The sequence below is a fragment of the Vulpes vulpes genome, chromosome 5 (assembly GCF_048418805.1).
Source record: "Vulpes vulpes isolate BD-2025 chromosome 5, VulVul3, whole genome shotgun sequence".
Lineage (NCBI taxonomy): Eukaryota > Metazoa > Chordata > Mammalia > Carnivora > Canidae > Vulpes > Vulpes vulpes.
This window is the reverse complement of record NC_132784.1, coordinates 91,591,521-91,618,028: the sequence shown is the minus strand read 5'-3', so window position 1 is coordinate 91,618,028 and position 26,508 is coordinate 91,591,521. Positions and strand designations below refer to the sequence as shown.

At 47.9% G+C, this 26,508-nt stretch overlaps 1 protein-coding gene across 14 annotated transcripts in view; it reads right to left on the bottom strand.

The window, feature by feature from the left end:
• The window catches only part of ATP2B4 (ATPase plasma membrane Ca2+ transporting 4), a 97,928-nt gene that overhangs the window by 50,695 nt on the left and 20,725 nt on the right, over positions 1 to 26,508 (bottom strand). For 6 of the 14 annotated variants that reach the window (XM_025991466.2, XM_025991462.2, XM_025991468.2 and 3 more), the window contains exon 2: positions 1,955 to 2,621. The exons of 4 other annotated variants lie outside the window; for them this stretch is intronic. In XM_025991466.2, coding sequence (XP_025847251.1) covers positions 1,955 to 2,147 — 193 coding nt within the window. In that variant the 5' untranslated portion in view covers positions 2,148 to 2,621. Of the gene's footprint in view, positions 1 to 1,954; positions 2,622 to 23,303; positions 23,677 to 26,508 lie in introns of all 14 variants that reach the window. 4 more of the 14 variants (XM_025991463.2, XM_072759267.1, XM_072759269.1 and 1 more) reach the window with 1 other exon arrangement.

Sequence of the window (26,508 nt, the reverse complement as noted above, 5' to 3'; positions counted from 1 at the left end):
TCAACTTTCAGTCAGAAACTAGGACTGGGAAAGAATCTAAGGGCATTAACTTACATATATAATATCTGCTATCTGAAGTTGAGATTAGAGTGGAATATAGGATGGCCTTTGGGAATGGAAGCTCTTTGGGAATCAGGAAGAACTGTAGCAGCTACAAGAAAGGAGTTGGAAAATTGGGAGGAAAGTCTGGATCCTGCTGTTAGGAGCTTCCCAGGTTCCAGCTGATTTGGACTCCTGAATTTCATTTTGTGAGAGAAACAACTGACCACAGTGATCAAGAATGGGGTAAGAAGGGAAAAGAAAGGTCCTGCCTAAATTCTGACAGGTGTTCCTGAGCTCCTGTATTTCTCATCGAACATATAATATGGATAGCCTTTATTTAAGGCTGATACTACTATAAAAGTGTCAGAATAAAGAAATCTAGCTACAAAGTAAGCAGTGCCCAAAAGGTAGTCATTAGATTCTAGCCAGAAGGCAAAGAGCAAGCCTTGCAAAAGCGGCTAAGCACTGCTATCCTAACCAGATGTCTTTGACATCAAGAAGTGAAAGGAAGAAATGCCCAGGAGCTATGGTAGCTTTTCTAGAGGAAATAATACATTACACTCCATGGGCACTCACTCTTTGGCAAATCTGGTATCACACACACAGGCTCTGTTTTAATCTGAGACAACCCATTCTTTGAACACCCATGATAAGCCTGAGCAGGGTACGCACATCATATGTATATATAATCCCAATGGATTAGTTCCTATAACTGTATGGCTAGGTATTAACATCATTTTCAAAGAAGAAAGAGACTCAGGGAGGCTAAGTAAACTGTTCAGTGATATTCAACTGGTAAATGGCAGAGCTAGTGTTTGAATTCATGAGAGGAAACTGAATTCTAGAAGGAAAGAGAACATGGTGGGCAGCTCTCTCAGACTGCCAAGAAAACAAGACATGGGCAATATACAGATAGCTAAATGAAAACCTCTCTCTATCTCTCTTTTTAATCCTGAAGAGTCTAGATTCCAAGTCACAAACTTACAGCATTGGCCACGGGTCAAAACTTCTTAGACTTGGCAAAAAATATGATGTAGCCTCGAAGAAGATCTCAGAGATAGCACACCTCAAGAGGCTAAAGGCATCTAAAGGGCAATATCTTTGCTTTATCTTATGCTACTCAGCTATGTCCTGCCTCACTGACAGAACCAGGTAAGAACCTGGAGCAGAGATGCTGTAACCATGTATAAGTGAGGAAAGAAGGTCCTTTGGTTCTGTCTCTATTTTAATGAGGCAAAATTTTATATTACCACGGCTTATCAGGCCCCTGAACTGAGCCGGGCAAGCGTGAAGCCAGGTTTCCCATTCTCTTTTAAGAAGAGATTGAGAAGAACTATATTAAAAGGGCACCAGCTGGGGTTGAAAAAGTCATCGATAATTTCCTGACATGAGACAAAGTGAATAATCGAAAGACAGGGTAGGTACAACTATGTACCCTAAAACTGCCCATCCTATTTCTAACTGTCCATGACAGAGAAGTGTCACATTGGGTAGATGGACGTATTCCCTTCTTTTGTGCCCCTTCTCCCAGTTACATGGTGAGATCAGTGAGGAGTGGAATGGTATCTTAAATTCTTTTGTAATCAGAGACAGATACTGAATAAGAGGCCTGATTGTTTACTAATGAAAGCATCTCTAACATAAACTTTGGTAAAATCGAAATACATAGTCTCCTTTCTGTACCTTGATAGAGAAAAAGGAAGAATGGATGATCTTCAGAGAGCACCACCTCTAGGAAAGACATGGCTCTCCACGGCCTCCCCCCTTCAGTGCTTCCAATACTGCATTTTTCTCAAAAGACACAGATACACACCAATGGGGTCTCTCACTGCCTTCTCCAGGAGCTAGGAAAGCAGTAGTTTCGGACACTGGTCATCTTGCCCTGGCTCCCCGCCCCTGACATGGCCTTTACCTTCCACAGGGTTGGTTTTCAGTCTACTGCAGAGATTCATGACGCCTCCGTAGTGGACATTGATCTGGTCGACTCCATCAGTGGAACGCAGCTCCATGAGCTTCCTCAGGTCCATGACTGTGCAGCCAAAGTCCCCTTCACGGCTCTCAACCATCGAGTTGGCCGGCAAAGCATGTTCTGTTGGGTTCGTCATCTTGCCTACCGTTACCCGGCTCCTCGACCAGAGAAAACGTGGGGTTTCCCTTCAACTGATCAGGAACTCCTGCCTTCCTGCCTCACTTCTTCTTACTTCTTGCTTCTCTGGGAACCCAGTGAGGAAAGAGATGGGACTATATCCTGTGTAAGAGGCTTCAGGGTGGTGGCCTCTAGCCCAGATCCTTTTTTGTGTGGGAAGCTTGGCAGCGGGAGGAGGAAGAGGATGGGGGAACTGAGTGGAAGCCGGACCACGTGACACGATGATTGGGGTCCCCAGGCAGTGATGGAAGTGGTTGTCCAGGGCAGGTAGGTTCCTAGCTTAGACCAGCTTGCCCAGATGGAGGTGTAAACAGGATGTGCATGTTACCATGGAGGTCACCTTAGCAACAACCAGCAACTGCAGTGGTAGAGAGGCGGCAGGAGGAGGAGGAGGAAGAGGAGGGCTCCCTGGATACCACTGGCAACTAGGTCTCTGGAATAAAGATTCAAAGACAGACAAAAACGATTAGAGAGGCCATGAGGATCCAGCATCTGTGAGGACAAGAGGTACTCATTCTAGCACGAGGGTTTAGGTGACAGTTGATGCCCGAGCTGAGCTGATATCTGAGGCCTGAGCTAAGTGAAAGGACTCCAGAGGGGCCCTTTCCTCCCTAGGAGGCCCCAGCAGCTGTAAACTGCCATGTAGAGAAGTAACGTCACACACACCCCAAATCCCCCCATCATGCTGCTCTTAAGCCAGGTGACATGAATCCGGGAGGTTCAGAAACTTGGAAATAAGTTTCCAAGAGTTTCTTGCTCTCCCTGTCTATTCACTTGAGGGCCTCACTATGAAATCCTTTAGTATGACCTTTGCCTCTAACTGGGGTGAAGAGGTCAGAAGAGGAGGCTGGACCAGAGTGATCTGGAGGCCGGCCTGTCAGTCTGCCACCCATGTCCCGGAACCCTGCACCCATTCCCAGCACCCCGTACCTGACACACACATTACAGACCAGGAGAAAAGCCTGGTAGATGATGTCCAAATCTTCTGGGACCCCTGAGAATACTCAGTCGCCAGCTGTAGGGGAATCCTGCAGCCTGCTGCGGTGGTCAGCAGGTCAGGTACTGCATTCAGATCTTGGAGCTAAGCCCCACCCCTCTGAAAAGTTTCATTCTGTCCAAGAAGGGAGAATAAAGTGCTCTGGCAATTGGAGATATAGGGTGGAGCCTTTTTACATAAAGGGGACAGAAGGGCCTCTGAGGAGAAGGAAGAGAGTTTGAAGCATATGACTCTTCAAGTTCTTTGGGGTGGCAGGGGTAAGATGGTTATTGGTTCAGGTCGAGCCCAGGGTCATGGCAAGGTCAGCGGACAGTAGTGTTAGCTGGTGTGTGAGTGAGCACCAGATGGTCTCAGATCAGCAGTTCTCCCCTCAGAGAGGCCTGTGCTCCCCCTCTGACTAGGGCGAGTGACAGAGCCATGCACAGGTGAGGATATAAAGGGCTGGAGGTGGCCAGGCTCATTCCTGCCCTGTCCTGAGCTTTAGAGAGCAGCTCCTATGAGTCATGTGGGACCCACTGCCACGCATCAGCCACTTATTTTATTTGTTTGTTTATTTATTTGAGACAGAGAGAGCGGGGGATGGGCAGGAGAGAGAATCCCAAGCGGACTCCACTCTCCATGCGCAGCCTGATGGGGCCTTGACCCCATGACCCTGAGACCGTGACCAGAGCCAAAATCAAGAGTCAGACGCCTAACCGACCAAGCCACCCAGATGTCCCCACATCATTTCAATGTGAAGGGACTAAAAATAAACTGTGAAGGGGCTCTTTCTGACTGTAGCACCAGAACAAACATGGGGGCCCAGCCTTGGTTAAACAGTCCCCAGTGACTTGAGTTCAGTTACCAGGAGGTGGCAAAAAGCTCGGGATAGTCCTTCTCCAATACATCGATGACACCCTCCCTTCTAGAAGGGGAACAAAGAAGCACAAGAACCCTCAGATAAGGCCTAGTAAAACCCTCTTTTACTAGTTACTTTTCCAAAAATCCCATGTGGTCAAAATTCCTGCTGACTCCCATCAATCCTATTCCTGGCAGGTTCCAGGGGACAGAGTTGGTTACACTCCTCTCTCCCATAGTGGCACCCTCTGCCTCCTCCTTTTACCAGAGATTTACTGATTGAGTGATTGGTTTTTAAAGGTTTTATTTATCATGAGAGACACAGAGAGAGGCAGAGACACAGGCAGAGGGAGAAGCAGGCTCCCTGCAGGGAGCCTGATGCAAGACTCGATCCCAGGACCGCAGGATCACACCCTGAGCCAAAGGCAGATGGTCAACCATTAAGCCACCCAGGTGTCCCTTACCAGAGATTTTTAGAGCGACTCTGACTTACAGGGGGTTAAGCAACCAGGGTTGTTGCTATTGTTTTTTAAATATCATACTGCCTTTCTTTCTTTTCCCTTTTTATCTGCCTTTCTGTTTTAGTTGTCGCCTAGTAGCCTGGGGACCAGAGGTCCAGCAGGAATATGAGGAGTGCATTAAAGTCCTTTCATCCTGACTGGCACAGGGGCAGAGGTGGTACCGCAGACTATCCCCACCAGTTCAGCTTCCTGCCTGAGCCTGGAAGCATTGGGAAGGGCCATAGCAGTCAGAAGCCCCATCTTGACCCTTAAGTAGAAACTCCTTAACCTTTTAAGAGGATGTTGAAAACTATGCTGATAGAGTGCTAAAGTAGAAATCAGATTTGACTTTTTTCTCTTCCCATCCACTGTAATATATGCCCCTTGAAGGCAAAGGTCTGCCCTCATCTTGTTCATTGTTGTATCCCCGAGTGTCTGAAGGTAGCCTGCACACAGCGGGCATCAGGCTACTTTGTTGTTGTTGTTGTTGTTGAATACCTGGTAGCAGATGCAGAACCAGGTTTACCATCTTTCCAGGCATCCTTCAGGCAAGTCACATGCCTTCCTTAGGGCTCAGTTCCTCCCACCTTTACCTGGGGGAGAAATCAGCCCTACCTCTTCACACCATCCTAAGAAAGTGCTAAAGGACCAGAATGAGAGATAGAAATAGTGCTTGGAAATCTGGGATGAAGGATGCCCAGCGTCTAGTAAGTCTTGAGTGATGGGAGAAGGCTTACTTTGATCTTAAATTTAAAAAAAAAATTTTTTTTAATTTATTTATGATAGTGAGAGAGAGAGAGAGAGAGAGAGAGAGGCAGAGACATAGGCAGAGGGAGAAGCAGGCTCCATGCACTGGGAGCCCGACGTGGGATTCGATCCCGGGTCTCCAGGATCGCGCCCTGGGCCAAAGGCAGGCGCTAAACCGCTGCGCCACCCAGGGTTCCCCTTACTTTGATCTTAATGAACTTTTGGGATCTAGCCCTTTAAGCAGGGCAAGCTCCATGTGCCCCTCCATCCTTCCTTGCCAGAGGGAACTCCCAACACCCCCCCCACACACACACACACAAAAGGAAAATCCCAAGGCAGCTTCATTAGCAATAACCACCAGCTAGGTTATAACCATTGGCAATGCCACTAGGCGAGGCAGCTTTACATTTCTAGAAAAGAAGGACAGTCTGAGTCAGAATTCCTTACTTTGAACCCCTCCCCTCAAGATACCAAAGAAGAGTGATTTTTTTCACTCACGTAGGCAACCAATGAGAAAGGGACACTTAAGATTAAAACTGATGGGGCATGTGGACAAGAATGAGATTTGTCTGCTTCAGGTTGCTTTAGAGACAGAGAAGGTCAAGCACCAAGCTGCTGGCACAGAGTCAAAGTGGGCAGTGTTAGCTGGGGCCCTGGCTTAAGGTGTGATCTCTATGGAAGTTCTTCTGGAATTCGCAGGCATTGCAGGCACCCATACTTCTCTCGGAGCTCTTAGAATGTGAGCTCTCTGCAACTGCGGAGGCTGCCTAGCCCCTATCCTTATTAGGCAACTGGCAACGAGTAATCTGTAGGAGCTCACACAGCCTCAGCCTCAGCCTCAGCCTCAGCCTCAGACACAACTGCTCAAGACGCCTGGGAGGTACCACCTCTTGTCAGGTCAGGATTAGTCATTCAGCTCGGGGCATTCTGGGTAAGGTATGTTCTCACTCCCAGTTTCTAGCATTTTGTCAGCGTAAAGGATGATAGGACAGAAGAGCAAACCCTCCCACTGCTTCCTTCAGGGGCAAGGAATTGTATTACTTTACATGATCACTGAATCATTGCAATGTTTTTCTTCCTAAAGTCCTGCAACATCTGTTTTGCAATTTGGAATGACCTGTGAAAACACTGTCACATATCAGTTCTAGGTAGGACTGCTGGGAATCCCCCACCTCACAGATGAAGACACTGCAGTCTGACGAGGTAAGAAATGATCTAGTCTTTGGCAAGTCAGCGCCCTTGGCTGTCTGGTGTTCTTTTCGTTCCCCCTTACTCTTCCCCTTGAGCCTGGACCTCCTCATTTTTTGACAAACATCTAAGAGATCCGTTAAAATGCAGCATCTCTGGAGTACAGAAAATACCCCTTTCCACTTAGAGAAAATGCTGACTCTTCCTCTTGCTCTTTCTCTTTCAGAATCAACTACAGTACATCACAGGGGCTGAAACACACCCCCTCCCGATCCAATACACACCTGAGAAGCAAACCACCCCACACTTCACAGTAACTCGGTCCGCAGTGAGGCTTGCTAGCAAGTTCTGACACAGCTGCCAGAGACAAGAACCTCATGCCCTAAGCCACCAAACCATAAACAATAGTGAGACACTCTGTTTCCTCCAATTTTGTCCAAGGAATCCCTTACTCTTGGAAACTTTCCCGAGTGCTAAGGAAGAGATCCATCCCCAGACTACGAGGAGAAAGGGTAGCTCCTGTGTAGGGGACAGAGGAGGGTCTTTTGATAATCCGAGAGGAACCCACCCTCTGAATCGCCCCTGCCAAAGGCTGCTATTGAATCTGGCACGATGCATGGGAAATGAAGTATGAATGGAAACAGGAGAAGGGAAGCAGGAGGGGCCAGGGGTTAGGGAACCAGGCTGGCTCAGCACTGCAGCCGGACCTGCCTGGAATAATAAGGGCTATACTCAACTCTGGCCTCCAGGCTGCAAGCAGGGCTGCCGCTCAGTAGAGCAGAGTCTGGTGCCCCTGGCTTGTCCTCTTTATCAGGCAAGAGCCTCCGCTCAGAGGTGAGTTGGAACACTCAGAGATGCTTTGGTTGTAATGCCAACATCATGGGTCACTGTCATGCAGGACTGAGAGGTGGAGGGAGGAAGACTGTGAAGGGGCTGGGGGAGCAGGCCAGTTGCACCACAGAAGGCACCAAACTGAAAAATGAAACCTACAGTGGAGGGGAGGGGGCTGCTTTCTTTTCTCTGATCCCAAGGCTCCCTCCCCCAAGTGAGGCTCTGTTTTTGTCCCTATTTGCAGCAACAGGGAAGGGATGAGGTGGGGGGTTGGAAGGGAAGGAAAAAATATTAGTTGAGCGCACACAATGAGCCAGATACCATCACAGGCACTTTGTGTGGAAATGAGAGAGAAATCACACACAAAGGCACATGCGTGTGTGCTATACAGTGCCTGGCACGTGGCTGATACGTAGTGGTTGCTCCACACGCAGTGGCTCTTACCATCATTACATACATTGTTTCACTGAATCCTTACCAACAGCCCAGTAGGGAGGGCACCACCATTTTATAGCAGGAAAACAGAGCTTCAGAGAGCCAGGATTCGCGCCCTAGTCTGAATCCAAGCCACCCTGTTTCAAGGACAAGGACAATCCTGTGACAAAAAGGAAAAAAGGCTTTATTTCCTAAAGCCTGATGAGAAGGTCCACGCAAACTTTTCTGTCCCTTGTCCAAGAACCAGCCCTAAAGGCTCTGAAACAGGTCAGGGAAACACCTTCTCAGTGGTGATTTGAGACAGAGCCTGCTCCAGATTCTCTCTCTCTCCTGTCTCCAGAAGAGGCATTTCTTGTTCCATCACCTACAGTTTCCGAAGCTTTACTTCTCCTTTCAGGCACTCCATGCTTCTGAGAGGGCCATGCCCTGTCAAAAAAATCTAATAAGCACTTGAACATGGCATGAAAAATATGGCTGCCTGGAGTGAAACATCCCTGGCTGGCCCTACTCTCTGGAGGTCTAAACCCCACACAGAGGTTTATCTGCTCCCTCCTCATTACAGGCCTCTTATTTCCATGACCCAGATCCTAGCCCACTCTTGCCAGTTCTTGCCACTCAGGTCTGGCAGCCATCCTCATCACGGTGCTGGGCTCTTCCTTTCCTCCCCGTGCCTGCCCTGCCTGGTTGCTCCTCCAATGCCCACTGGTTTGCAGAAGCAGGCCTGAGCACACACAGTCTACTAAGTATCTACTGAGTCTACTGAGTTCTCAGTCTATTGAGGCCCTTTGGAGGCATATGGGAAGAAATTTAGAGACAGAGTACGTTGGCTAAAGTTTATGTGGTGGGCATCACCCATCATCATCCCCCAAAGCCATGCCCATGACAGGAAGCCAAGTGGGGGCTAGGGCACCAAAACCAGGCCTCCACGTTGACCACAGGATGGCATGATGTGACCTGTGGTCCTGCTCTAGGTCCTGGAACCTGGTGCTAATTTGCAGCCAGCTCCTAGGACCTGGGTTCTAGAGGATACTCCCTTCCTGAAGAGAGAACATCACTTCCCAGTTAGGAGGTAGTATACATGAGATTCTCTTGCTTACTCTTCTCCTCCCCATCTGCCATGCTGAGTGATTCTTCAATTCCACAGCAGAAATGTAGTGCCAGAATCAAAGCATCTTTCTGGAGAAAATGTGTCACCCTCCAACCCTGAGCCTCAGGGATCCAGAATTCTCCCTTCTTCTCCAGAGTCACTTTGTACTTCTAAGTTAAAACTAAGTCTCTGCACACCCTGGACTCATCACCTACCCTTGGGTGCACCTCCCAAAAAAAAATGATCATGCAAGTTCGGAAGGGGGCACATGTAAGGACGTTCACTGGGACGTTACTGGTGATGAAGGCAACCTGGGATTTTCGTCCAGTGAGAGGCAGAATACGTGCACTAGATAATAGGGGATATTATGCAAGAGTTAGAAACCCAGATCAGATGTACACACAACAACACTAGTGATCTTAGAAATATTACTGGGGTGGAGCGGAGTGCTTTAATAGCTCTTACACAAAAACACATGATCTAAAGTGATGCTAGACATTTTAAGGGATGTATTTAAACAAAGAGATATATGTGAGCCCATTAGAATGTTGCTCCTGGGCAGAGAAGGGGATAGATGTGGGATAGGGGGTAACAGTGAGCACACAAATTGGTTTGCATGGGCCAGTGATAAAATGGGCCATGAACTAATGGTATGGTAGACTCCCTGCTCTGTACCTGAGATCCACACAAAGAAAAGCAAAACATACCATGATCCTGAAAACTTGCAGTCCTATAGGGGTTGTATTGTCTAAAATATGCTATGGTAATGATGACCAAACTTATCTGTTTGGGCCTGATGCCTTCGGGGGCAGGAGAATGTAGGGCCCATCGAGAGCACAAACTTTCTCTACACAGTGATACCAAGAATCGATCCAAGGTTGGTAGCCTGTTCCTAATCATCTGGCTTGCTGAGATTCAGCTCATGTCAAAGGCCCCAGGAACCATCGAGATGAAGACAGGAAGCTTCAGGGCATGGGTTGGGATGCTAAAGCTGAATGTGCCTGAGAGTGCAGTGTCTGGCTCTATCCTAAAATAGCATCAATACATCAAGATGAGAAAGGGCAGTCCCTCAGACTCAGAGACATGGGGAATGTACCCTCTTCCACATAATCTGAATCATACTGGCCTGGTCACCTCTGTGGCCTCCTGTGACCCAATGAGTGTGGGGGAGCATTCACAGCAAGCTGTAGATTTAAAAAATGTGGAGGATGGAACCATAACACTGACCACTTCCTTCAGTTGATTAAAGAGGCCAGGAGCCAATTTCAGGTGGGAGTGACAGTGCCATGCAGAAGGTCTGTTGTTTAATGAAAGGGGTGCTGGCAGCCTCCCACCTGCTCATGGTGAATGCTCAGGATGTGGGTTTGCAAGGGTCTCTGCTTCTCACACCCAAGTAGGGAGCAACTCCCCAGAACTGGGACAGGACACAGACCTTGGGTAGTAACACGCAAAAGTCCAGTACATATACTTTCTTGGACAACATACATTGCCTTTCTTGGGGCTGCTTTCTGTGGTTTTGCCACATTTTGGTTCCAAGAGAACAAAGGGGCTTTTTAGCAGCTGGATTGGATCTTGTGTTATTTTTAGAAACAAATTTCAGCGGAGTCATGCCAGGCTGGTGGAGAGGGAGAGGAGGGTCAATCTCCCTTGGGTACTGGAGCAGGATCTGGTAGCTCCTCGGTGTCAGGTTCTGGTGGAGCCCTCGGAGGGGAGTGGGGAGACCCCTGACCTCGGACTAAGGAGGCCACAGCTCATCCACCAGAAGGGAGTGTTGCTGGCAGCTATTCTGCCACCAGAGCTGAGCAGGAGGGAGTAATATTCCTGTATGACCCAGACAGCAGCCAGGGCACTGCACATGGACGTCAGGCCTGAATGACAGTCCCATCATCCCCCTCTACTTCATGGCAGTCTCCCCTATACAGAGCACAGAGAACCCCCCGATGCCTCCCCAGCCCTTCCCTCAACCCACCCATCTCCTGCAAGTTCCAGGCAGATAAGCAAGGGCTCTACCCCTGAGAGGATGGCGTGCATTATGAAAGGGGACCAAGGGCACTCGGTCACCCCATCAGCCCAGTTTTGCCCCATCAGCCTGATTAACATGTCACCCCATCAGCCCAGTTTTGCCCTTCCTGTTCACTAACTGTACAGACAGCAGCCACTATGCCAGCCCTGGGCTTTAGAAAGTGGACAAGCCATTGTCCCCTGCATTTGCAGCCTGCCTCGGAGCAGTGGTTTACAAGCTCAGGTAAGCATCAGCATCCCTGCGGGGGTGGATACCGCCTATGGCTGGGCCCTGCTGCTGCCCCCAGAGTTTCTGATTTGGGGGTGTGAGGGCAGGCCTGGGAATATGTGTTTCTAACAAGGGTGCTGCCATGGCTGGTCTGGGACCCACACCTTGAAGACCCCACAGAGGTTAGGAAGCGTCTCCACAACCACATCCCGAGCACCTCCCGCAACACCAGCTTAATGTACTCTGTGGGCGTTGAACAGGGCCCCAGTTCGGGCAGTGTTCTTGGATCTAGGCTGATAGCAGAGGGGCACGGGAGGATCTTGTCACAAATCTCCTCCTGCTTTTCCTTCTCCCAGGGTGCTGACCTCTGCTCCCATTCACCATTCATCTCAGGGTACCCCCTCTTCCTGGAGGCACCCACAGTCCTCCCTAGGAAAGCCTCTCTCCTGTGAGTCCTCGAGAAAATGGACTTAAGAGGACCTCCCGGAACTTGCAAACGGGAGCCAAGTTTTATTTGGAAAGTTGAAACAAGCTACCCCTGAGCTTCAGAACACCCTGACCTCTCCTAGGTTCAGGGGAAGCTGAGCACCCTCTGCACCCGTTTCCTGCAGCCCACAGCAGGAGATAGGAGACAGAGGGCTCCTAACGCAGGTGATGGGAAATGTGCAAACCCAAGACACTCACCACCCGCTTTGGGCTCTCCCAATGTTCCTGCCCTGGCCCATCTGGACCTCTGGCAGCCTCCCCCGCCAACCCCCCCACCCTCGCACCCCCTTGGGGGGTCCTGCCTGCTGCTCCAGGCCCAGGCCATGGCCAGTGCAGCTGGGGGAGAAGCAGCTGTTTTCCTGTCGGGGTGACAGGCTGCTATAAACACCCGCTCCAGGTTGCTATGGCAAAGCAAGTGTGTAGCCGGGCTACAGTGGAGCTATTTATGTGCCTGTAATGGCAGAGTGGTCTGTTTTTTATTATTTTACTTATAAAGCTTTCCTTCCCCAACCCCCTAATAGAGCTTAAAAAAAAAAAAAAAAGCCACCGCAACTTCCTCAGGAACAAAAAGAGTATAGCTGGGAAACAGAGCTTAGGACTTGAGCCAGGAATGGGAAAGCTGAAGTGAAGAGTATGATACGTTCATCTCGAGCAGGGGCGGTGTGGCTTCTCGCTTATACAGGCCTGTGCCTTGGCTCCTCAAGGAGCAAGGCCAAACTTGTGTCCTCTCACCTCTGCACCACATATAATATTAAAAGGAGACAAAGCCACTTTGTCTCCTGTCTTTTTGTTAAAGGTGGGCGCCAGCCAGCAGCATTCCTGCCCTCTTGCCATCAGCCCCCACTGGCTGCCAGTGTCATCAGGGTGAAGACACCAAGGATCCCACCAGAAGTCATGGAAAAGGAGCCCCAAAACATCCCCCTGGCTGGAGGTCTGCAGGGTATGACTCTAGAGGTGTCTTTGTGGGGACCCGTGCTTCCCCACTTATACAGAGAACTTTCATCGAATTCTCAGCCCTCAGGGAGCTCTGGGGTGAATGGGTACCCTGCACAGGATGGGAAGTCGTAGTCAGGATACCAAGGACCCCTAGCTGGTACCAAGGAGTTGGCACTCGAAGCTCAGATGCTGAAAGATAATCAGAAGTGAGGTTGATTCCTTCTCGGACACACACGTCTTCAAGGCACCAGCACATGGAAAAGGTTTCTGGGAGAGGATGTGGGGAGTGATCAGAGAGTAGCCACTGGCTGGGGTCACTGTGGCCTTCTGCTTCCTCCACTCGTCCAACCCAAAATGAAGTGAAAAATAAGAAAAAAGAAATGGGCAGTGGGTGATAGGGCAGCTCAAGAAGGGCCAGAGAGAGGAAGGAATTAGCCCATGTAGTAAACACACACACACACACACACACACACACACACACACACACACCCCTAAGCCAAATATGTGTACCAACTTTGACAAACATGCTACAGGCTGCCCATCACTAAATGACATCCAAGTAAGAGAGAGTCACCTTCCAGAAACAGCTGGAGGGAATACAAAAGATGCTCCAGGATTTTATCTCCCTCTTTTTCCACCTTATTCCAGATTCTTTTGGATTTGGTATATCCTTAGGAGGAGGGATCAGAAAGACCCCACTGCTGATGGGTATGTTAATCAGATAAAATCAAGTTAGGGGAGTATTAAAAAGAGCAAACCCAACGAACTGTTCCAGTTCCTTCCATCTCAGATTCTAACTGAATGTTTTCCGATGCCGCCGTAACTGTGGAAAGATACTAAGGGAAACCACCCAATGAGACGGGAAGAGGGCAGGAGAAGGGGGAAGCTGCTGCTTTTCCATCAGGAAAGCACCCCTGGCTGCCCCAGGACAGCCCTGGTTAGCTGACAAAGGCTTGCTGGGAAAGTCAAAACTTGGGACAGAAATCTGTCTTGGCAGTACCTTGGGGTCAAAAGAGCAGAGTGGTTGTGGTTTCTAAGCCTGTCAAACCAACTGTCATCAGCATCCCACTGTGCCTGTAGGATAAGAAGGGAGGACAGGGGAGAAGAGGAAAAAGTCCGGTATGGGGCACTGTCCTGGACAGCTGAGAGTGAGTAGGCTGATGGCAAGGCTGGTGTCCCAGGCACTGGTGTTTCTATTCCTAAGTCTCAGGATATTAACTCAAACTAAGTGGCCATTATTGAGAGAGACATAAAAAGACAAAGAGAAGCAGACATGTCTCAGGACCTCCAAGGTAGATGAAGCTTCCAAAAATCATGGGGGGCTAGAAAGAACATCTATTCACAAAAGCCCAGATCCATGGTGATAGACACAGAGCCCATTGTTGAAGACACAAATGGCAGGCAAAGAAGTAACTCAGCCTCAGCTGGCCATTGTTGATGAAAGAGGAGAGAAAGTGGAGAGTGCTGCGTCCTCTTCTTCCAGGTGAGCAGAAAGCTTGTCTTACCTCTCTATCCCAGCCCCTGGGCCAGTGCCTGACCTAACATGGACTTAATAAATGAACCAGGCTACTCTGCTCCAGTATGCTTCCATTTCCTTCCAAGGAAAGAAGAAGCATGGATGTCCCAGAAGGAGACTCAATCTCCAGAGAGGATCAGTGACCTGGAAGTCCTAAGAAACACTTCTTCACCACTTGTTCCATATCCCCCTCCTCTCTCTTGGGGTCCTGGAAGACTGACTGGATTGGTGCATCTCTCTTGTTCCCCTGGTCACAGTCCCAGGGCTCTTCTGGTGCAGGCAGAGGGAGACCAGCTATCATTGCAGAAATTGCTCGCTCACTAGGGAGAGGCAAAGGTAAAGAATTTAAGCTCTCCCAACACCCATTCAATTCTAAACTCCCACACACAGTATTTTAAACACCACTGCAGTACCTCCAAAGAAAAGCCTGGGAGAACTATGGTGATGGTGATGGTAGTGGGGACGCCTGTAGGAAGTGGCAAAAAAGGATTCTTTCGGGATTATTTCTGAAGCACTGTGCTGCCAGAAATCATAGAAAAAAATACCCAGCACCAAACTCTTTGGATCTCATTTTTCCTCCCTATACCTCATTTCCAAGCTTCTCACTTTATTTTTTTATATGTGTGTATATCACTTTTCCCATCTCTCCCTCTCTCCTGGTCTACCAGACTCCTTCCTTTCTTCTCTCCCTCCCTCCCAGCTCCCCCCACCCCATCTATCTCGGTCTCAAAATCTCTCATTCTCTTTTCCACATATTCTGCAACAGCATGATTGGATGGAATTCCATTCTCCTTATGTGGTAGTTTCTGGAACCGATCAACCCGGTCCAGTGCATATTGGCTCAAGCAGTGGCATGCTGAGAAGCAGTTGGGCACTTGTGGGGCTGTCACAGTAAGCACCAACACAGAGCCAATCCATGCCTCTGGGGTCATGGGCAATGGACCAAGGGCACACAGAATGAACTCTCTGAGTCTATCTGCATCCTCCCACAGCCTCTGCAGCTTGCCTGGCTAAACGAACTATGTAGCATCCAACTGTGCTTGAAATATAGGCAAATGGCCAACATGGAGGCCCCAGAAGTGAGGAGCCCTAACGAGATGGGAGAAAAGAAAGGGTATGACTATTCAGTGGATTAAAAGCTAAAGTTAGGTTTAGCATGCTCGGCCACATTCCCAGTCTGGCATAAATAAGAAGACAGCCTGATGGAGGAAGAGGCTGGGAGCTGGACAGACGGAAAGGCACCTAAGTCCACAATCTGACTCTGGCTCCTCTCAAAGCACCCACAGAAGTGGAAAAGTCAAGAACCCAACACAATCAGCTAGTGCTATCCAACCACAAGCTACAAGATAGCTCCATTCTCCCACTTCACTTTCATTTGGAGTGTAGAACACATGCGTAGGGAACAGACTTATGGAGGCTGGATCCAGCTCCCTGGCGACACGGCTGCCTTCTGCCCAACCACTTTGTGAGGATTCGAGGACTCACAGAGGGACCTTGACCCACCAGAGCCAGACCTCTGCTGGCATCTTACAGTATCTGCCCAACGTTTGCTTCTGTAAAAGCTTACAGGAGCAACCCCCCCCCCCCCGCCCCCGCCGCCGCCCCAGGCTCACACACTCTGGCCAGCTGCTCCAAATCAGTAAGCTCTCCATCACCAGAGAACAATCCTTCTCGGCAGGCCAGCTGGGGGAAGTGGGGGAGTGCTCTCCCTTCAGGGTCTCAGCCCTGAACCCTCCCTGTGCGAGCAGCCAAGTCCCAGGAGAAGCTGAGGACACATCAGCGGCTCTCCCTGCCCCCTCCTCCTGTAGGCAGCCGGAGAAAGAGGACTCCTCGGAGGGGGAAGTCCCGGGGCAGCGAGGCCTGGAAACTTTGCCGTCTAAGGCTGTGGAATTCTTCTACTGGGCTCCTGCAGTTAATCACTGTGGCTCCCTGGATTCCTGATTTGGGCTTTAAAAGGTAGCACCAGAGCAAGAAGGACAAACATGTTGAGATGAAAAAGAAAAAGAAAAAAAAAAACAGTTGGTAGAAGCTAACAGATAACCACCTCCAACACCAGTCTTCTGAGTAGCTGAGGAAGCGTGAGGAGGGGGGAGAAGAAACGTGCAGGAGCAAAATAAGTATAGACCACGTTTCAGAATGCTCTTCAGGGTTCCCGGATAGTGTTGCCTGTCTTTATACTCCAGACTCTACGGAACACCTCACTCCTATTGCTAACCTGCTTGTGAGAAGGGGTTGGGTTGTCTGAAATGTTCTCCTCTTAGCACATCTGAAAGATCAGTGGCTCTTGTCCCCTTTTGGAAGAAAGAGCCCAGAGAGCTCACAGCTGTTAGTGTAAGGCTTTGGGACATTAACTTCCAAGATGGTAGAAGTGGCCTCTTAGGCCAGGTTTCCATGGTTTCTTAGAGAACAAACAGAGGTTTGGCTCTGAAGAGGGGTAGGAGGGTGAACTGCCTTTTCTTCCTATGGGAATAGTTTCAAGAGCCAAGACAAGAGGGGGATATGGTAAAATGCTGAGGAGGTCACAGAAAATTCTAGGAGAAAGAAAATGGACAGTCTTGACAATTCCCATTCTTTCTGGGGAGGCTGGGGTGGAAGGCCCCCTTAACAGGATATTAAGGCAATTCTCAGGGGCTGAGATAAACCTAGGAAGTATAGGAAGACAAGCAACTTCTCTCTCTAAAGTGCCCAGCCAACCTCGAAGAATGGAGCAGAAGTTGAACTGCTTTGGGAAAGGCAAGGACCTCCAAAGATTCTGAGTTTTGCTCGCAAGGAGGGCCGGGAGCTAACCATCCCCAGAAGTGATGTATGGAGGTGCTGATCCCCAGAACTGAAGCCCATCCTATCAGCAGCCATCCTTAATGCCAACAACAGCACCCTACCTTCCCAGGCCCCCCAGGCAGGACTCTTTCACTCTTTTTCCAAAGGAGCCAGATGGGGCAGCACATGGTCAAGCGCCAAAATGCTACCATGTCCTCCTAGCAGGGGCTGCCCGTGAAGCAGGGCCACCTGGCCAAGGAATTTCCTTGCAAACTTCCGGAAGCGATCTGCATTGCACGAGAACCCCTTGGATGCCTCCTCCAGAGCTGGTGCCTGCTTGGCTCCTCCTGGGGACATGGTAAGGAGCTGCTTGGTGACTGCCACACCCAGAAGCAGTGATCATGGCACCTCTGTAGGTTAAGTACCACGTGTGCTCTGCCACCTTCTCAAAGCAGAGTGGGGCCGGGGGTTGACCGACTACAAACTAGGAGGCAGGCTAGACCTAATCCCAATTTCATCACTGGCAGTTGCACTTGCCAGTAAGTTCCTGGCCTTTTCGGGGAGCAGAACCTCTGCTTTTCCTACCAACTGTATCAGACATCTCATAGAATTCCAGAATCACAGTCATGAAGGGAACTTTAAGGAAAATAGAATACAAACCCCCTCACTTGATAGCAAAGCACAGATGAGTCAAGCACGGTGCTAGGCATTGGGACAAAAAGGCTACGCAATCGACAATAGAAAAGTAGAATACAGGCAGAGGCCAAGGAGGCCAAGAAATCTGTTATCAGATGTCAAATGAAGGGTGGAGATCTCTCCCTTACCTGTTCCCCTGCGTGTGTCCAACACCCCCAGGCTCTGCCCCGCAGGCTGTCTTGCAGCCATCAAGCTGCTTCCAGGAAGAGTTCACTCACAGTATGGACTTTCCCTGGTGGGCTCAGGCCCACACCAGGAGCAAAGGGAGGCTTTCTTAGGGCTTTCCAGCTGTGCAGAGTGCACTCTGAACATGGATACCAGGTAAGGAGATGGCTGGGAGTGAAACAGCGTAAGTTTTGCCAGATAGGTCATACACCTAGAGGCTGTACCCATCTGAAGGGGGCATCTTTTGAACATCTTTATAAATGTGCCTTAGGCTAGTAGCTGCACTTAGCTGTCAACCTGGAACATGGCCTTGGATCCCTAGGCCCTAAGAAATATCTAAGGAAGAAAACCAGAAGTGAATCCAGTTTGACCAGGGGATGCACCAGAGGAGTTGAGGTACCACAGCTGCCAGCCCCATGGCCCCAGTCCCTCCCGGAGCTCTGCCTGCAGGCCAGAGCTGCCCTCTCAGCTCATGGGCTCTCCCATAACAGCTCTTCCCAAGCAGCCTTTCCCTCCGAGGCCCCTCCTCCAAATCCATTTTTCCTGGGCCTTAGAATTCTCAGCTGAAAGCCAAGGATAATGAGAATAGCCCAACTCTGATGAAAGCTAAGAGGATTGCCACTACTTTTATGTACAAAGGCCCACGGACTTTGCATTAAGAAGCTATTGAGCCACGGAAGCCAACCCAGGAGGCTTGCTTCTCGCTCAGAGTCTCCCAGTGCCTCCGGCTCCCTCATTCCTATGATTCCCAGTCCTGGGTCTGGGTCTTGGGCTCTATGTACCAGGAATACATTGGTCCTCCCCACTCATGGACTTCTCCAGAATCTCCAACTTTTGCAGCTCCTTCTGGGGAATGGTCTGCCTGAGGTTCCTTGTTACGTGGTGTCAGCAAGACTGAGCAGAAAGGCAGAAAAGTTCATGACAGTCAAAGAAGCTCGTGGTAAGAACTCACATCCGGGTAACGCCTCACTGTTTCAAAGCACTCTGTGTGATCTTTGGGACAGCCTTTTAAGGTAGACAGGACTGATGATATTATACTTTCTACCAATTTTATAACACATGGTCTTAAAGGGGATGTGACTCAGTGAGGGCCATGCAACCACAGGAAGAGCCAGAAAGAAGCTAAGACATACTACATGCTGCACAGTCCTATACAGCAGGCAAAGGTAGAGGAATCAGAACCGGAAAGCAGTCTCTAGTCAACCATCAGGTAATGTGAGGCCCCACCCAGGACACTGGAGCTGGGGGATTCCTGTCCTGATGAACTCAGAGGCTTAATATAGGTTCTTCTACTTCCTCCCGGAGGTACCTGTGAGACACACTGAAGGTATGCATGATGCCAGTGTGTGTCATCCTCTTAGCCTGTGGACACCTTGGGGGTATAGACTGAGGTCCAGACAGAGGCAGCACAGCTGGTGGTGCACCAAAGGAGTAGAAAAGGGGGACAACAGAAAGGAGAACAGAAGAGGGTAAGGAAGCTTCAGGGAAAGGAAGGAAGGGGGCCTTCCTAAAGGGAACTAGCAGACCTCGAAGTCTCACTAAATAAGACAGGACATGCCTGTGTTAAGGGGCACCCAGGTGGCTCAGTCAGTTAAGTACCTGCCTTCAGCTCAGGTCATGATCTCAGGGTCCTGGGATGGAGCCGTGCATCAGGCTCTCTGCTCAGCAGGCGGGGTGGGGGGGTCTGCTTCTCCCTCTCCCTCCACTTACACTTTCTCTCTCTCTCTCTATCTCTCAAATACAGTCTTAAAACAAACAAACAAATAAGCAGAGGAAGCCCCAGAGTTATAGTACAGGGCCTACAGAAATCCTGAAGTGCATCAAGCCAAGCAGGACACCAGAAATGACAGATTGATGAGGGGAAGAAATACACAAATACTCAAAAATATAAGCGTAGAACACACAAAAACTGCTCTACAAACAGACCTTTTGCCTACAATCCCAAGAGCAGAGCACGCCTGGGGTAACAGCAGTTTCTGTCCCCAGGAAAGCAGGCCAAAGCAAAGTCTTAGCCCCAATTAATCCCTGCTCTCCTCTCCAGCTAGCACATCCAGGTTCAGGGGATGTCACTCACATTATCTGTTGAGAAGACAGACCTTGGGAAGGGTGAAGCCCCAGAAGAGGCTCCAGACCAGAGCTTACAAACAGCACACTGCACTGCACCCTCCCCCCACTCACCGCCACCTCCTCAGTTTCCTGCTTCCAGGAGACTGTTCTCTCCATATTACTGCAAACTATGATATACATGAGGAGGTTTGATTCAAGACAGCGTCCATCAACAGATGGATGAATACACCGAATGTGGTCTATCCAGACAGTGAAATATTATTCAGCCTTAAAAGGGAAGGAAATTCTGACACCTGCCACAGCATGGATGAATCTTGAGGATATTATGTTCAGAGAAAGAAGCCAGACCCTAAAGGACAAATATTGTAGGATTCCATTTAGATGAAGTGCCTACTCTAGGCCCAAATTCAGAAGTAGGAAGTAGAGTAGAGGGTTGCCAGAGGCTGGGGAAAGAAGGTGGGGTGCTATTTTTTTTTTTAAGAAGGAGAGTAGGGAGGGGCAAAGGGAGATGGAGAGAGAGAGAGAGAATCTTAAGCAGGCTCCACACTTAGTCTCAGCCCAATCTCATGACCCTGAGATCATGACCTGAGCCTAAATCAAGTCGGACACTTAACTGACTGAGCCACCCAGGCACCCTGGGATGCTACATTCAACACGTGCAGAATTTCTGTTTGGGATGATGACAAAGTTCTGGGAATGGATGGTGGTGATGGTTGCACAACAGTGTGAATGTAATTAATACCACTTAATTGTTCACCTAAAAATGGTTAAAAGGTTAAATTTTATGTTCTATTTTACCACAGTAAAATTACACACACACACACACAAAAGATAGGAAAGCAAATGAAACAGTGCTGGTGTAGGCAGGTGAGAAAGGCAGAAGGGAGGAGCAGAATGAAGTTCACTGTGGAGTCTGGTTGCGGCTGCCACCAGGAGCTCAGGCCCATCTTGGTAATGGAGGTGGAGCCCCAGTGGCACAGAGGTCAGTTATCCCAGACAGTGGCCTCTGACACATCCGGAGTCAGGAGCCCACGGACGGCCTGGCCCAACACAACAGGTGACCTGGCAAGGCCAAGTGGTAAGGCCAAAGGGAGGGTAATAGACTGGGCTCTCTGGACACCATGCTCTATGTGTATGTGTGTGTGTGTATAGGAGGGCAGTACAGGCCGTGGTGGAAGGGCACTGAGGGTGATGGACCGTTCTCTTTTCAAACAGAAGGGAATACGCTGGCTTTCACCTACTCTCCCGAAACCACACTATCACTGGCTCAGAGCACATAGGCATCTGTGGAGAGCAGGTATATCTAAGGCCTTCCTGACTCACAAGAGAAACACAGGGTCTTCCTCTTTTTGAGGGCCTTGTATATTATTTTGTTTGATCCTCCCCACAAACTTGGGAAATGGATAACACTGCCCCCATTTTACAGAGAGGAAAACTGGCTAAGCACCTTGTCTAGGGCCACATAGTATTCTGCCACAATATCGCCTTGCTTTCCAGATACGAGGGCTCATTTTCTCTTTGTCTCTTAGGGTACAGGGATCAAGAGCACAGGCTCTGCAAGCAGACAGACCCAAAACCCAGTTCCACTGTCATTACCTGTTTGACCTTGAGAAAGTTAGTTATTGTCTCTGCTTATCAGTTTGGGTAGTGATAAACTAGGGATCATCATACTAACCCCATTTAAAATGTTTTGCAAGATTTTGAGATAATTAAATAATCCACATAAAAGGCACACAGTGCTGCCCCATAGTAAGCACTCAAACATAATTCTTGTGGTTATTATGGAATGCTATCAATCAGCCCATTTCACCTCGTGGGTGTAGAGCCATGAGGGGCCTGCTCAGCAGTCTAAAAAGTGAGTGTGGAAATAACACAGTATTTCCCTGGCATTAGGAACATTATGGTTGGAAGGGACTTAAAGTCATTTAGACTAATCTCTTGTCCAGTGTTAGAAACCATTCTCCTTGGGGCACCTGGGTGGCTCAGTGGTTGAGTGTCTGCCTTTGGCTCAGGTTGTGATCCTGGGGTCCTGGGATCAAGTGCCATGTTGGGCTCCTCGAGAGGGAACCTGCTTCTCCCTCTGCCTGGGTCTCTGCCTCTCTCTCTGTTGTTCATGAATAAATAAATAAAATCTTAAATTAAAAAAAAGAAACCATTCTCCTCTTACTGCTCCCTATGAGCCTACTCATTAGCTCCTACTTTCCCTTATATTAAATTGGGGCCTAATTTGTGATCTCCAGCACGCCAGGGATTGGTATGCATTCTTCGAGTCTTATAACCTCTTTTGTGATAGCTTCTATTATCTCCTCTCAACAATTGAAGAAACTGAGGCCTAAAATCCTACAGTTAACTAGCAGTCAAGCTGGGCCATGAACTTGGGTCTACTGGATTCTGAAGCTCATATTCTCAGCTATCACATGATACTGCAGCATTAGAGAAGAGAGGAAAAATCTACTACATAGTAGAGGGGAAAGTAGCTATGGTTGAATTCCAAATCTACCATTTAGCAAGCATCTAGCATTTAATGAGCATTATTTGGTGTCAAGTATTCTATGACCATTTTTACAGATAAGAAGACTGAGGGACAGGGCACCTGGGTGGCTCAGTCTGTTCAGTATCGGTCTCTTGATTTCGGCTCAGGTCACAATCTCAGAGTTGTGATTGAGCCCAGCACGAAGCCCCACAAAGAGCCCTATGTCGGGCTCCACACTCAGTGGAGCTCTCCCACTGTGTGTGTACATGCACAATTGCTCTCTCTTTCTCCAAAATAAATAAATACATCTTTAAAAAAAAAGACTGAGGGTCATTTTTATGTTCAATACCACAAAGTTCCTAAGTAGGGAAGGTGAGTTTCATATTCATGTTGATGTCTTTCCTTTCAGCAAGCTGTTTTTCAGGAAACAGTTTGCTCATCTTTTTTTTTTTTTTTAAGATTTTATTTATTTCTTCATGAGAGACACACACAGAGAGAGGCAGAGACACAGGCAGAGAGAGAAGCAGGCTCCATGCAGAGAGCCCAACGTGGGACTCGATCCTGGGACTCCAGGATCATGCCCTGGGCCGAAGACAGGTGCTAAACCGCTGAGCCACCCAGGGATCCCACAGTTTGCTCATCTTTATATAGTATCAACACTCACTTCTTTTTCATTCATTCTTTAACAAATGAGTTTCTTTTCTTTTTTTTTTTTAACAAATGAGTTTCTACTGAGTTCCAGACTTTGTTTTGAGCACAAAGATGCAGTGATAATGGAAACTATAATTTTTATGCCTTCTTTTTGCATGGTACTCGTACGCATATCACGTGAAATTATGAATGTTAACAAATCAAAATGACTCCATGGTAGCTACTCAATAAGTGGCAATAGTTATTATTTTTTCTAGATCACAATCTTAAATATCTTTTAATGGCCACATTTTCTATGGTCTTCATTCATATTTCCTTTTCTTTTTTCCCATTTTCTTAGTTTGAAGTTACATTATTCCTAGTTTTTTAGTGTTAGCCTAGAAATACTAACATGTATATATATATATATATTTTTTTAACATGTATATTTAACTTAAAAATTCTCAATAACCAATATCTTTAACCTCTTCCCAAACAACACATGGACCTTAGATCACCTGAACTCCAATTACTCACCTTTCAATTTATACACCAAGGCCTTTATTTGCCCTCATTCTTGGAAGACTGTCATTGATGGTAGAATCCTGCATTAGCAGTTATCTTCTCAGTGCTTTGCAGATATTATTCCAATTGTCTTCTGGCTCTTAATGGTTGAGGTTGAGAAATTAGTTGTCAGTCTAAATGTCATTCCCTGGAAAGCAATTTACCTTCTAGGGTTGCTCTTAAAATAATTTATCCTTGGTGTTCTGTAGTTTCATTTTGATGTGTCTAGGGGTGAATTTTATTTATTCTTCTTGGGATTCATTAGGTATAATGATTGTACTTCAATGATTCTTGACCACTGCTTCTTCTAATCTTGTCATATTCCTATTTTCTCCATTATTTCCTCCTGGAACATTAATTAAAGGTGTACTGAGATCTTTTTATTCTGTTCCAAGCATAGGCAAACTATAACACAGGGTCCAAATCTGGCCTGCAGCCTGTTTTTGTAAAGGAAGTTTAATTAGCATCTAGCCATACCCATTCATTTACATATTGACTATGGGCTGCTTCCACACTACAACAGCAGAGCTGAGTAGTTATTACAGAGACCATATGGGCTTCAAAGCCTAAAATATTTACTCCTTGGATCTTTACAGAAAAAGTTTGTCAACATGTACTCTATTTTCCTGCCTTTATACCTCTTCCACATATTTCATCTTCTTTTCCATCATCTATATAATTCCTTCAGAAATATCTTCCAATTCACTAGCTTTACCATCAGCTGTAATATATTATTTTTAAAACTATTCATTGAATTTAAGTTTCTTCTACTTCTACTATTTTTTCATTTCTATTAGTTCCCTTGGATATCTGCCTGGTCAGTTGAGTTTCTTGTCCATCATTCTTTCAGTACCCTCTTATTTCTTATAACATATTTTTAAAGATTTATTTATTTATATTAGAGAGAGTGTGTGTGTGTGCATGAGCATGGGGGGAGGGGAAGAGGGAGACAGAGAATCCAAGCAGAGATCAGTGCAAAGCCCAACATGCGGCTTGATCTCAGGACCCTCCATCATGACCTGAGCCAAAACCAAGAGTCAGACACTCAACTGGCTGAGCCACTCAGGAGCTCCTCTGATAACATATTTTAAAAATATTTTTTTTCACTTTATGTTTTTAAAGATTTTATTTTTAAGTAGTCTCTGCTCCCAATGGGCTCCAACTCACAACCCCAAGATCAAGAGTCACACACTTCACCAACTGAGGCAGCAAGGTGCTCCTATTTTCTATACCTAATAACTCTGTATCTGCAATTTCTGTGGGTCTGATCTATGCAGTGTTATTTATGTTGCTCAGCTTCATTGGTAATCAAAGAACTGCAAATCAAGACCACTAAGAGACATTATTTACACCACTCATTTGGCAAAAATTTAAAAATCTGATGATATCAAGTACTTGAGAGGACATGGAATAATAGTAGCTCTTATACTTCACTGGTAGGGGCAGAACTACTACAAACATATCAGGAAACAACCTGCTATTATCTTGTAAGGTTGAATATTCATATACCAAGACCTAGCAATTCCCTTCTGAGATCTATACTCAGGAGAGACTTGCACACATGTACCAGAAGATATAAATAGGAATGTTGCTGCAGTACTGTTTATAACAGTGAAACAGGGTGATACCTTCACCCATAGAATATTATATAGCAGTGAAAATGAATGAACTTCAGTCACATTCAACAGGGATAAGTCTTAGTATAACAATACTGAATGAAAATAAACAAGCCCCAGAAGACTGTATACAACATATACTTTTAATAAAGAATATAAAGCAAAACTAAGTACTATATTTGCTTAGGCATACATACATTTATCAAGAGAATGGTAAACACAAAATTCAGGATATTGGTCGGAATGGGTGACAAGGTGGGGTCATGGGATATTAAGGGCACATAGGTGGATGCAAGTTATGATAGATCTTATTTTTGGCCTAGGTGATGGGTTCAGGTATCTTCGTTAGGTTATTAAAATACATAAATAACCTATATAAATAAGTAGTGAAGAGAGATATGCATAAACCAGTAAAGAAAATCTATCATAAATGTTCAATTTCGTATGCCTGAGAAATAAAGCAAGCTAGAGATGAGAAGAAAAATAGGTTTCCACTATATCTGTCTGCAACATTTTTTAATCTTCACAATCAAAGATAGCCATGGATCTACCAAAACTTAGTAAGACTGTTTTAGATGAGAACTTCTATTGTCAGTTTCATGGTCTAAAAATGTCCTTGAACAACGTAGTCAGTATTGGACCATATGAGCCTAATATGAAAGTAACAATCAACTTAGATATTCTAATTCTGGGGGTGGGGTGCAGGTGGGGATAAGGGTGGTGGGGTGGAGATGGGAGTAAAGGGAAACAGGGCACAGGGGCTGAGAGCCAGAAGGGAGCACACAGAAGGAAGGTGGGAGAGAGAAGTCCACAGTGACCTGGTCACCAGCTTTGGGTTGGGAGAGGTGAAAGAGAGGTATCATTTCATAAAGGAGGGAGACTCAGGGAATTAGCAAATGGGGGCCCAGGCCCATGAGGGCTTCTCCTCTTGGATGCAAAGTGAAACAGTCTGGGGAGAGTGCCAACCCCTTCCCACTGAGACTTCTTGGGTCCTACAGCTGGTGCCAACCCCACCCAGCCAGGGTGCTCTGGGCCCAGGTCTCTGGAGGGGGACCAGCTGCCCAGCCTCCCACCACAACCCATTCGGCCTCCCATGCAGTGGCCTCGTCCTGGTGAGCAGACAGGCAGAGCCCCACACCTGTAAGCCCTGTGGCTCCTTCCAGCGCTGACATGATAGGATTCTAGGACTTCTAGGCCCTGTGCGCCCTGCGGTCCCCCTCCCCCCGCCCTTGCCAGGGGCTGGGCAGTTCTGACGCGTTGGCCAGCTCCGTGTTGGCCAGCTCCGCTGCAGCCCAGCTCTGCCGGCCTGGCCTGGGAGCAGCTGGGGTTCTAACGCTTCAGCCCTTTCCAAGTCTGGCTGGACACCAAAGCCCCCCAAGAAGGTGGGCGGCTCCACCCTGGCCAGCTAGCGATGGCTCACAGAGGAGCAGTGACTCACTGTGCCCCGCTCCCTCCCCCAGGACCCAGTCTTCCTCGTGCCACACCCTGGGGAGGAATCCCCACCCTTCAGCCTTGGGGACACCGTGGGGAAGCCAGCCAGTTCTCACCCCACCCTTCTCTTC